The sequence below is a fragment of the Oryza sativa genome, chromosome 4 (genome assembly GCF_034140825.1).
Source record: "Oryza sativa Japonica Group chromosome 4, ASM3414082v1".
Classification (NCBI taxonomy): Eukaryota; Viridiplantae; Streptophyta; class Magnoliopsida; order Poales; family Poaceae; genus Oryza; species Oryza sativa.
In genome coordinates this window covers 1,124,033-1,137,457 of record NC_089038.1, presented here as the reverse complement: position 1 = coordinate 1,137,457, position 13,425 = coordinate 1,124,033, and the positions used below count along the sequence as shown (strand labels likewise).

The window sequence follows — 13,425 nt, the reverse complement described above, 5'->3', positions numbered from 1 at the left end:
TCAGCACGATGGCACAACACTGAGGCAATATAACGAGTTGGTTTGGTTTGTGGCCTAAATAGGTCATTGCCAAATTTTAGTAATTTTTGGCATGACTAATTTTGGTAATGCAAAGTTATGTTTGGATTAAAGCCAAAATAGCCTAAGTTCACTATTGAAATGGCCTATTTTTTTAGGCATGCCAAAATTTGGCTTCAAAGCAAATAGATACTAAACACTATTAAAATTGCTAAATATTGGTAAGTCTAATTTAGGCCTCGAACCAAACCAGCCCAACATAACAGCAGAAACTATTTAGAAAACTTCGCGTGCATACGAAAGTCCTCATTGGGGATAGAGGGAACAGAATTTTCACCGAAATAAAAATTCCTTCAGAAATGAAGCGGATTTTTTCTTTTGGCGGTCCAAGGGAGTCATAATCCCTTGTCACGGTAATTCCCTCATCACATATTACTAGTAGCAGCTCTCTATGTTTAAATAAACATGAATTGTGTCGTTTGGGTGAAGCAAAATCATGCTGCTCCCCTACACCGCCGGTTCAAGTAAACATTATCAGGCAGCATGGAGCTCCAAGGCTGGGCACAAGCTTTGAAGAGAGATGAATGGTGTTAGCCGTTTTCAGCTCGATCATAAGCATTGGATTTGTGCTTGGGTGTAAACGTAAACCCTTCTGGAACTTTGCCAAGCAACATCTCTGAGATCCTGATCTGTACGTACATTAGACAAGATATATATTATCAGCTTGTGATAGCTAGTAAAAGATAGAAACCATCCAACACTCAGAACGAGGACAGCTTACCCAGTCAGCTGCTGAATCAGAGATCATTAGGGTTTCAAGATCATCACGGCCACAGTAGCTTGGGGGCCTCCAGTTCAAACGTTGCGGGATCACATCCAACAGGCCAACCGGTATGTAGCGGCAGGTGTAGCTTAGCCATTCTAGTAAAAAATAGCGTGTTGTTTCAACACCTGAAAATACACATGATAATTTGATGATCAAGACAACCCTTTCAAAATCAATTTGATTTCATGCCGAGCATTTCAGTGCAGCAAGAAAAAAAAAACTGTAACTCGATGATGAGCAGATATTATCGCATTCCAGGCCTCACAAAACTCATAATCTGAGCCAATATCTGGCAATAGAGAGAACCTACCTTTGGAATCGGAACCCCAGTGTTCCAGACCAAAACTCACAAAATCTTTAAGAATATTGAATCTCTCGCCAGATGTAATATCCCAGTGCCTTTGTTCTTTAACCTCAGTAAATATCCAAGGCTGTCAGGTGAAAAAAAAAACCATGCATTAGCACAAAATTAGCAGACATGAACTTGAGGGAACAAAAGCCTGACATTACAGCTAGCAATTATAGCATTTTTCTCATGATAGATGTTAAAGTACATATACTGCAGCACCAAACTAACCTTTATGAGTGCACCTCGAGCAATCATGCTTGTCGATATTTTAGAGCAGCCTGAAACATGTTTGTTCCAGTCAGTAAAAGAGAATACATCACCATTTCCAACGACATGCAACTGGTCAGGGGCTTTCTGGGCACACTGGTAAATATAATCCCAATCAGCAAGTTTGCTGTAGCGCTGTTGCCGGGATCGACCATGTACTGTTATGGCTGACGCACCCCAGTCATAGATGTCGGAAACTATAGAATCAGCACGGTTCCTTCCCTCAAAGAAAGCAGTTCTTACCTGGAATCAAGCAACAGAGATCAATATGAGCAAAGCAGTGTTTATTTCCATTTTAATATGTCATACATGTCTTAGCAGCCCCCTCCCCATGTACCTTATCTCTAATTAAACTTTGCATTGATTACCGATCATGAGACATAAAATGTTCAAGCAGGCTAAGTCCACCCATAGATAGTTTTCCTTCCAAAAAGTACGCTAAACATGTAAAATATTTGGTTTTTCAAAGCTCTGATTCTAGTTCAACCCTGTTGACCATAAATGTGACAATGCATTGGCAGATCGACATCTGGATGAAATCACCAGAACTTTTGTCCTCAAGTGCTAATTAGCTCCTAACAGAGTATAACTGAGCTACTGCACCATTACCTTAACAGTTAAAGGTTTTTCAGTAACAGTGGATGCTGCTTGTACAATACTTTTGATCCTCATAGGTTTTGTTAGCAATGATGATCCAGCACCTTTGTTGACAACAATATCAATTGGGCACCCCATATTTATGTCTATGAAATCAACTGAACATTCGTTATCCACAAGTTCAACGGTTCGTGCTACTGTATCTGGATAGGCTCCACAAATTTGCACCCCAAACAAATCCTCTGATGAATGCCGTCGCAGCAAAGCCCACTCTGAAGCTTGTCCCTACATGAAATATATCAATAATAAAGTGTCTCATGAAGAATGTCAAACAGATATATTAACTTAACTTTGCTTTGGTTCAACTTTTTGCAATAGGAGTAAGAAACATGCAATCAGAAACAGGAAAAGCATGCAATGAAACAGGGCAGAGGTAATTTATTTAGTTTTTTAACCTGTAAAAGATTTGTGCACATGGCCATTTCTCCACAAGTAATATCAGCTCCCAAGGTTTTGCAGAGTCTCCGAAAAGGCAGATTCCCGACAGTAGTCAAGGGAGCAAGGTACAACTTCTCCCGAAAATCTATTATCTTCTTTTCACGTAAATGAGGTGTTGTGATTAGGTCAGTTCTACAAGAACTTGAGTTATTTGAGGGTTCCAATCCATTACTCAAATTAGGATCTTCAGATTCTGTGTTAGTGTTGAGAGTACCTAAACCATAATGTTCCAAAAAAGGTCAACACAACAATTCAAAATAAGAGTAATAGATGCATTGAAAATGGCAATCTTAAAGTTCAAGAACAAACCCGCTCCATGTTTGTCAATTTCATCACTTTCAACCTTTGACTTCTTTGTTGGCCTTGGTTCAACACATGGAATTGAGTTATCAATCAAAGGTTCTCCCTCTGATCTATCCAATTCTTCACACAAAGTAGAATCACATTCCGCATTTACAGGAGGATTGCAAAGAGGTTCTTTATTTTCATCATCATTCCCGTCTAGATTATCATGATTAACCTTCTTATCATCATTTGCAGCATCCGGTTTGCTCTTAATGACTTCCTGTATTACAAAGTATATCAAATAGACCCCAAAAATTCAATATTAGCAAATGGAACATTCTAAACTGCACCTCGTGTCTCAGCAGATACATCGACATACATCCTAATAATTCAAGTGCAATATGAACTGCCCTTGTATGATATGAAATATCTAAACCAAGAGAGCTATGACCTACCAAGTGAGCAGTTGCCATCACACGAAATCAATTATTTCCAGGATCTTATCCGTATTTGCTGAATACTAAATACTAACTATTGAAAAGGGCTATGAATAGCACTTGTATTCAACATGAGGGCTCCAGGCCAAATATAGAAAACACAGAAGGAGCATAAAAAGGAACAGAATGGTGGAAGGAAGAAATTGTGCAGAGCTCTGCTCTGCTCATTTGTCAAGAAATCAGCCAACTGAAGCTCAGAGGGCACATACTGCAACACAATAACCTAACAAACAGCTGTAGCATACTCCATCCATACAACTTAGCATGGAATATTTTCATGTTGAACACAAACCAAGAAGGCATTACAATGACTAGGTTGCCCCCTAATTATTCTATCACTATCCAAGTGCTACATCAAATGAATTATAGAATACAAGGTAAAGATAAATATTTATTAGGGATACAGAGGAAACAACACACTTTTGCATTGGGATACAAAATAAGCCCTATTGATGGACATGATTATTCAAAAATCTGCCTGGAAAACATAGATAGGGGTAGTACATGATCAATTCTGTTATATGCATTTATAAGTACGACCAGGCTTTTCATTAACTATTAAACAGGCTCCATTGGCTTCCCAACACAACACATCTTCTACCGTTTTTGCCACCACCAAATATACACTTATTAAGACACTAGCGAAAATGTTTTTTGGCAGATACATAAAACAGTACTCAGGAGTAGCATACAAACAACTCAGAGTCCTCGCTGAATTGCAGTTGGCACCAGTTCAAACAAGAAGCAACCACAATATATTTCATCCATGACAAATCAACAATTACAAAGAGCAAGTTTAGAAATGCAAAGCATAATACTTAAGGTGTTCCATTTTTCCACACCATTCGTTGGACATGATAGTAATTGTTATTATTTGCTACCATATAATTTGTTCTGAAAAATAACATAGTAACTCAGTTTTACAAATTTCAGCAATAATTGTATGTGGAAAGAATAAATTTCAAGCATTGATGCATCAGAATGTTTGCAGTGCAAGTGTGCAATGCACTAATTTGCTGCAAAGGAGCACCCATGCCAGTTCAAGCATCAAGTTTCCCTAGTTAGAGATACATTGTGATTGGAGATGCATCACAATTATCTACAACCATAATTTCTTCACGGCTATAGAACTAAGGGCTACCATATGTATTTGGTAACCGTGTTTCTTTAAAGGGTTAATTGGATCCATGCCACTGCAACTTTGATAAATTAAAAAAATGCCACTACTATTCATCATATTGGCTACATGCCACTGGAAATTTCTAAAATTGAAACCATGCCACTCCCGTCCCTTTTTCCGTCTCCTCTCTCACGGCGTTTCCCTTCCCCTCCTCATCCTCTCTCACGGCAATTGAGCAGGGCACATCCACCAATCACTCTCATCGCCATGCCGCTTCATTGCTTGGCCGGTGTTGAGCCGGCCTTGCCGGAACACGAAACTCGAGCACCATGAGGCTTCTTATGTATGGATGTATGGTGGCGCTGGACAGGACGTCTGCGGCAAGGAAAGAGTCGGCGTCGAATCCATCCTCGTCTTCGAAGTCAAGCTCCCCGAGGTAGTCGTCGTCGGTGGCGTCGGCATCGGGCGTTTCGGGAGATGGTGCCGCGTCACGGAACTCCCTGAACACGCTGCGCCGGTGACGAACAGCTCTTGATGTGGACGGGGCACCGGGGCGTCATCGTCGGCGGCGGCGGCGGCGTGCCGCGGAGGAGGTACGCAGCGCTGCCGTTCCCGAGGACGGGGAACAGCGGAGGAGATCGGAGCAGGAGGAATCGTTGGTGAGCTTGGTGGCGAGGCCGAGGAGCCGCGGGCGACAACAAGAAGAGCATGGGGGAGGAGCAGCGGCAGCGGCCCTCGTCGGCGATGCCGGCGGCGCCGTATCTGGAGGAGACGGGGATCCCGAGGTGCTCACCAGAGATGGCCGCGGCGGCGACGATGACAAGAGCATGGGGAAGAGCGGCGGCGGCGACGGCGGCCCTCGTCGGTGGTGCCCGCGGCGTCGGATCTAGAGGAGGAGATGGGGATCCCCGCGACGCTGCTCGCTGGCTGGTTGCTCTCCAGAGCGGGAGTAGCAGCGGCGGCACGGTGCGCGCGACGAGGACGGGGAGGAGCAGCCGCGGCGGACCTCGTCGGCGGTGCCGGCGGCACCAGATCTGGAGCTCTCCTCCGGCTGGTTGCTCTCCGGAGCGGGAGTAGCAGCGGCAGCACGGTCCGTGCGGGGAGAGGATGGGGAGGAGCAGCGGCGGCGGCGGCCCTCGCCGGCAGGGAGAAGGCGAGGCCGACGTGGTGTGGTGGCGACGACGGGATGAGGACGGCATGAGGGAGGAGGACGGGAAAAGCGACGGGAGTGGCATGGTTCCAATTTTAGAATTTTTCAGTGGCATGGAGCCGATATGATGAATAGTAGTGGCATTTTTTTAATTTGTCAAAATTGCAGTGACATGGATCCAATTAACCTTCAAATTTAACTCCATGAAAGTAAATCCATAATCCAACAAAATTGAGTTATGCACGACAGATCGAATATTGGAGCAAATTAACAGAAACGAGAAAATGGTATATCAGATAGATACGCAACCAGAATTTGGGAGTTATATACCTTAAGACCAAGAAGCTTGATCTGTGCACTGGCCTTGGGGAACTTATATTTGTTCTTCCATAAGAGCTTTTGAATGTCTTTGTTTAAAGCATTTATCTCATGTTTCTCTGAAAGATTTCCAGAAGCTGCATGGATGTCCTTATGTGTACCCAAAAATCGACAAGTTAGTCCATATGGACACAACTGGTCCAGATTGGTAAATGGGCACGTGCCCTCAAGGTCAGCTGGTTTCTGTGCACAGAAAATAACAAAGATATAAGCATGCCTAAGAAAGTTCAGGGAAAACAACACAATAAAACAGTACCTGAGCCAAATAGGCATCTATGTCATGGCTGAAACGGCAAGAATCACCATATTTGCAAGAGCTCACATTTCCACTTTTCCCTACTTCGATACAAAGATGTGATGAAGATTTCTGTTCCTGCACAGTATAACAAAATTTTGTTGAGCATCGGCACATTGAGTGGATTACAAAGCATCATGCACATGTACATTTACAACCAAAGTTCAAGCAAATTGCAATTTCATACATTTATAACCAAAGTTCGAGCAAATTGCATGGAACTGGAAGTATGAAACAGGGACAGCTCTGGACAATTTCGTGAAAGAAAGATGATGCAAAACTCAACATGTAGTCTTTACTAGTACTGGAGTAACACAGATACCAGAAAAAACCATTGGAATATCAAACAGCACTAATTTACACTATGATCAAGCATGAGAAGAGGCATGGTGAGCACAAAGCCCTAAATAGAACATAAATGGCAAATTAAATAGAACATAAATCCCTGATTCCTTATGGGGCTTCTGGATTTTTTAAGTATTACATGTATCTTCAGTATGTAGTTCTTGATTCTGAATCAACAGTCATTTCCCATAGCTACTACAAACTATAAGATCTCAAAATATGCATGTCTCAAATTCGCTTAGTAAGATTGTATGGAACAGATACAGCACACAGCAGAAATGACATCCAAATGCAGGGGAAAAAATGCACATGAGCATTCCAACAAGCACTCCCGGAGCATTAAAAGCAAAAACCACCTTCGCGTCCACCGCGAACGACGGCTATACCTGCTTGCGCTCGCGCTTGAGCTGGCGCTTGGACTTCTTCTCCGCGACCACCGCGCCGCCGCCGTTGGCCTTGCCCTCATCCTTGGGGGCGTCGCGGACAGGGGGCGGGCGGAGGAAGGCGGGCTTGACGGGGGCCACTGCACGGGCGACCAGCTCCTCCGGGCTGGGCCTCGGAGGGGAGGAAGCGGCCGGGGAGGAGTCCGGCGGGTCGGCGGGAGGCGCCGCGGCGGCGGCGGCGGCGGTGGCGGCCATGGTTGCGGCGCGGTGAGGAGGCAATGAGGCATAGCAGCAAGGGAGGGTTTTAAGGGGATCGGACTTTTTTCCTCTAAAGCCCTTCTAGAATGGTAAAATTGATTAAAACATTTGGCATTTGGACCCTCTTTGTTTTTTCACAAACATCTGACAACTATCTGTATAGCAAAATATACTCATGTATTCACTCAATTGCAAAATATAGCAAGCTAGAAATGAATTAGACACTATTATAAGGGATTATCTATATATCTGTTGACAGAAAATTTCACCTCCTATCTTTTAAATTTTAGACCATTGGATATGCTCTTCAAGATTCGTGCAAACCCCTTAACTCTAACTTCTCTCCTCCTTCTCCGTCCAGATCGCGCCACCACTGCTCCTCCCGTCCCTCGCGCGATCCCCCGCCGCCGCCCGCCTTGCCGACTGGCCGGAGGGCGTCAACGGAGCCGGCGAGGCCCCCTCCGGCCAGCCTCCTCCCCCTCTCCCTCCCTCCTCCTCGAGCCGTCGGTGGTGAGATGCCCCCACCACCAACGCCGACCCACCACCGTCCTCCAACCCTGCGGCTCTGGCGCCACCATCGCCGCCGCCTCGCTGCACACCCGATCCGCCGCCCACCGCCGGGCTGCCGCCTCCCCCGGCCATCCCTCTAAGCCCGGCAAACTCCCCTTTCTTCCCCCTCCCCCTCCCACCCTTCCCACCTCATCCCACCCCGGAACCCTAATTCGTCGGTCCTTCGCCGGAATTTGGGTTGTCGCGGGTGCCGGAGAAGAAGAGGAGTTCATCGGAGTTGGAGAAGAAGCAACTGGAGCACGAATCGCGAAGCACATCCAGTGAACCAAAAATTGCAAGATTTGGAGGTAGGTTTTCTGTCGACTGAAGTTTAGCAATTCCGTTATTATAAATCTCCGTTATTATAAATCTGGACAAGGGTGTTGATCTAAATTTGTATATTTTAGGTTCTTCACATCCATTGGGCTCATTATGTGTTTATGCCTCCTTTGGAAATGCAAAGAAAATGAGATGTTTTTTTTATAAAAATCCTATAAAATTCATGTGTTCAGAAAATTTATTATGACATTTGGATTTTTTTTTTGCTACAGGAAATGTTTGGTTGGTAGTAGAAAGCAGAAAAGCAAATGTTTGGCATTTTTTTATTACTATGCCCTTGACATAGTATATTAATCTAACTAGTTTCTACACGTTCATTAGCTCCATTATTTTTTTGACCTCCTTTGAAATGAAGGAATTTTCCAGGAATTTCAGAGGAAATGGACGAACTCAAATCTGGAAATCCTGTAAAATTCATGCGTTCGGGAGCTCTTAAAGGTACTTTTATACTAATTTAGTACTAGTCCCTATCCTACTGAAGATTGTTTGCAGGATCCATAAAAATCAGTCAGAATCATGTCTTGATTATGTGAAACTCACTTCATTCTTCTGCAAAACATATTGAGCGTGTTCCCTCAAGGAAAATTTTCTTTGAGTCTCTCAATTTTTTTAAAAAAAAATCTTTACAGAGTGCAAGAAGAATGAAGAGAGGAAAGGACATAAATGCTCATATCATATACATTTACAATCTGCCACAGCATATGGCATATCCTACAAACTAAAGAACAGGTGGTCGCCATCTCTTATCACATCAATGTCCTCCACCCTTCCACAGTGAGGATCCCTCTCGCGGCCTTCCCAAATTTCTTTTCTGCACAATGGGGTTTCCACAATGAAAACATATCGTCAATATGTTGCTCCGTCTAAACATCTGGTGACAATAATATTTATGCACACACATCATTGTTCACATACCTGAAAGTTTCATCAGTTCTTGCATCGAATCTGGGAGTAAGACGAGCTTCCCCGGCAAAGGATGCAGTGTTGTGCCAATCTCGTTGGGAAGTTACTCATGAATAACCACCCGTTTGGGTTCTTTGCACGGTAACATTTTGTGAGCGGCCTCTTTTGATTCATCTACAGCAACCTCGGTTGCCCTTCCCAAAACCGTGGAGTTTCCATTCTAAAGATGACCGCTGACAAAAGCCACTTCCTTTGTTTGCACCTTCAGAGACTCAAGGTACTGGAAAAAAAGGTATGTTCCAGAGTTAAGTGAGTGTATGAAAAAAAAGAACATATTGCAACATGATTTACATTACATACTTCCACAAAATCGGATACCAGAATAAAATTGGAGAACACGATGCACCCATCTGCGGTGTTAGGCCGGACAGCCTGGAGCAGATGGATGTGGCTTATGCGGACAACCTGGGTGAGCCTCCTGCTCCGAATGGTGAATGGCTGTGGAATGCTGAACATCACTCCAATTTCCCCTACCATGCCCCGAGGTCCTATTCTCTTCACATGCTGAAAGGGCATACAATTTCGTCAGAGATATTTCAAGCTTTAGAACTTCAGTATCTTGAGAACAATAAGTGAGTTTATGTAAAGTACCTTCTATTTCCCATCTGCAAGGGTTGTCAATGCCTCCTGATACAGGGGAAAAATGAAAGAGAGATACAATTAGTCAAATGACTTCCCTATCAGATCATGAACACTAAAGAGAATGAACAACATATGGGGGATGTTCTTACCACTTTGCCGGAGATGATGATATAACAGTCCGTCGAGGTTTCATTCTCCAGGATAACATTTGCCTTGGGGGAAAGAATTCTGCTTTCATCTCCGTGACCTGAATTTATTTCGTTAATCAGTCAGTCCATTGGTACATGCAGAGTTATTCAAAGCATTTGCTACTCCATTTAGCAGTGAATGGCATTACCAGCTGCAGAATGAGGCTGACGGAGACTCCCTGGAACAGGTAGCAACTCTCGACAGCACTCTTGAATAGGTGCTTCATGACGCCCGACCGCACAGCCTTGGGCAACTCTTAAAGCACCTCATGCTGCAGCTGCTCCTTTGTCCTGAACCTGAGCTGCCCGTTGGCCAACATTTGCTCCCTCATCACCTCTGGCAGCCGGTTCATGCTCCCGAACTCCGATACCCACTGCACCATGTCCCTCTGAACAAGCCACGATCGATCACTAAAGTGAGCTTAAATTGCTGAAGAAAAAGAACATGTGCAAGGTATGCAGGTAGCTTACCATCTTGAAGGTGTTGGAGGTTTCACGAACAACGAGGTTGGTGATGTTGCCGATGATGTAGGATGTGAGGCCCATGTTGAAGAGCATGAAGGCTATGCTGAACAGCATCTCGCCGATGTTGGTGGCATGCAGGTCGCCATAGCCGACCGTGGCAAGCGTGGTGATGGACCAGTACACTGCACAGGTGTAGCAAAACCACACGCTCCGGTCCTCAAAGCTATGGATCTGGCTGCCTATCCATGTAAGCTCCTTGATCTTGTAGTTGAATACCATCCATAGGTAGATGCAAGCGGCAAAGTGCAACGCAAACAGTGTCACCTGCATCCATATGCAGAAGGTGAGCACAAGCATACTAGGTAGGAATGAACAATTGCCAAGATGTCATGTGTCTGTGACAATGTCGAACAGTATAATCTTACACAGAGGAGCTTGATAAGCCTAGTCCACAAATAGCTGAATCTGACGTCCTTCTCCACCCTGCAAGATTCAGAATTCCATATCAACAACTGAAACACATATGCATACAACATGCTGTTCTGTTATTGTCCATATAAGCAATTGATGAACCATGTTATCAACTCTACTATATGCGTTGGTATGTACCTTGCAAAGAGCTTGCTGGCACACCGTAGTCGCCAGAGACGGAGAAGATTGAGGAGCCCCCATAGTCCTTGTCTTTTGCCAGTGACAAGCTGGTAGATTATTTGTAAAGGAATCGTCGAGGCCACATCCAGAGTGAAACATGGCCATTTTAGGTACCTAATAGTTCAGTCCGTGCATATTAACAAATCAGAACTCTAACAGAAACAAAAAGAAAATCCATGGAGAGGCACGTGTGAGTAGCATAGAGTGAGGGATCATCACCTAGTTGTGATCTTCCTGCGGTCAGTTATGAGGAGGCAAGTGGAGGTGTCACGGTACGTGACGAAGAAGGATATGGCAATGTCGATGGCGAAGAAGACATCGACCACTAGGCCTAATGACAACAAGAGCAATGGAGGCTGCCTTCTCCATGGACAGCTCAAATGGCGATGCCCATGCCGAGTACAACACCAGCATGATCAGGAACATGTGCCACCACCTGTAGCTGTATCTGTGAGGGTTAACAATGAACCATCCAAGCGAAGGAGACGCTTTGCCAAATGCCGACCGGAGAAGCTCGCTTCTAGCTGCCATGGCGGGGCTCATCGTCACTGGCAGTACTGCCACCGATGTGCTGCCTTGTCTTGTCATGCTTCCACCTTATTTGCTGGTGTTCTTCTCAAGTTGGTCTAGTTTTGATGTGGACTGATCAACCTGCAGCACACAAATTCAGGGCTGAATTACATATAATGGTGTGCTCGAATTACAAAAGGGGAACAAGATTTGCTGCATTTGATCATCAGATAGTAGAAAACAAGAACATGCAGTTCCATACATGCAAGCTAGCTAGCTATAGCACGACGCAATCTGAACGCAGGACAACATCGAGAGAGGCCATCTTGGCGAGACGCACAAGCGGCGACATGATTGTAGAGACAAGCTGCAGCTATGTGCTATGTGTGTGTCAATCAATCGATCTGAGCAAATAAAGGGGGTAATTGGAACCACGCACATCGTATATGTAGGCAGTGGATCGAATCGTGTCGCGCAGTCCGCGATGGACTCCCAATGCGAGAGCGTTTCGGATTCCTAACACGATCGGATCGAATCGGATTTCATCACAGCACTGTCCGATTTGATTTTATTTTATTTTCCCCAAATCAAGTAGTAGTAATCGATAGGATTGCCTGCTGCTGGTGGTGGGGAGAGAGCCAGAACTCGTGCTTGGACCTTGATGAAGGCCGCAAGGTTGTCGTGCTCAGAGCAGGTACAATAGTGAGCTATTAGCCAGCTATAAACATATTTTAATGAGATAAAAGATGATAGAGAAGAGTAGCGGGTTACTGATTTGCAGCCAGCTACGGCACGGACTCCAAGACACAATGTGTGTATGATAGGTGGGACCATATGTTAATAGTATAGTAAGCAACTATTATATGAATTAGCTATTAGATCGTATAGATAAATTGGAGCTAGTAGTGGGCTATACTATTGGACTTGCTCTCAGCGGCGGTGGTGAGTGTGAGCCTGGGGTATGTAGCTTCATCGCCACGATGCGGTCGTAGATGCGACAGCCACTCGGGCTGGCCACCCTTTCCGCACTCCCCCGCCGCCGGCGAAGCGACCCACGCGGCTCCGCCGCCATCGCCGCCGCCCCCAGCGCTAGGGGTTTGGAAATTTCGAAACTAGGGATTAGCCGTTTTTGGGAGACAACCTTTTTTATTGTTATTATGTCCCTATTATTACTGTACTTCTTATTAGGGAGATGATTTTATCACGGTTTTTGTTACACATGTAGTTTTTTTTTAAAAAAACTTTTTATAACAAATATATTTTCCAAGTCTATAATAATCAAAAACTCAAATTAATCGTAAGCTAATTATATTCTCGTTTTGCATACGCTAATTTCATCTTCATCTTAATTATCTCAAACACTACCTAAATTTGGGTGATGAAAAAAAATTTATGACTCAACGTCAAACCTCTTAATTGTGTCGTTCCTATGGAGGTAGCCGAAAGAGATTATCAATCAATCAAGCGGTGTGCACACTAGTGGTTACAAGAGCCTCAGTAGCACCTGAGGTCCTGGGTTCGACTTCCCATGGGAGTGATTTTTTCAGGATTTAACAGTGTTGTGCTTCAGTGGTAGGCCTTCGTCAATCTCTCAAGGAAGATTTGCTGGCCCAGTCTTCGAAGATGCTCATAGGGGTAGGTGTCGGTGACATGGGATCGGGAGTATCATGACTAGAGGTTTGAGGCAGACACAATCGCCCACGTGGCCTGGCATCCTCGGGGGACGTCGGGCCCGAGGGTGATGTGTTCGCCCTCCTCTTAGTCCCCCTGTGGGGGTCGGGCTGCACCCCCCTCGGCCCCGAGGGCCGAGGCGCCCCGACCCCTCGTGGGTTTTTTTTGCTCCGCGTGTATGGGTTAGGTGAGCACAGTGGGGGCTCACCTAACCACATTTATTGCGGGTTGGCTGAGCGTG

General features: G+C 45.0%; 1 protein-coding gene and 1 pseudogene across 1 annotated transcript; both read right to left on the bottom strand.

The window, feature by feature from the left end:
* Positions 1–348: 348 nt before the first annotated feature.
* On the bottom strand, positions 349–7,308 carry LOC4334955 (tRNA-dihydrouridine(47) synthase [NAD(P)(+)]-like). The gene is made up of 10 exons (XM_015780432.3): positions 7,012–7,308; positions 6,242–6,358; positions 5,938–6,168; positions 2,865–3,120; positions 2,513–2,769; positions 2,070–2,342; positions 1,422–1,703; positions 1,155–1,275; positions 800–969; positions 349–707 (listed from the first exon to the last, which is right to left on the bottom strand). The coding sequence occupies exons 1-10, from the start codon at positions 7,261–7,263 to the stop codon at positions 609–611; spliced, it is 2,058 nt and encodes a 685-aa protein (XP_015635918.1). The 5' UTR covers positions 7,264–7,308; the 3' UTR covers positions 349–608.
* Positions 7,309–9,277: 1,969 nt separating this feature from the next.
* LOC107277334 (putative potassium channel KAT5) lies at positions 9,278–11,546 on the bottom strand (annotated as a pseudogene).
* Between the last annotated feature and the right edge of the window lie 1,879 nt (positions 11,547–13,425).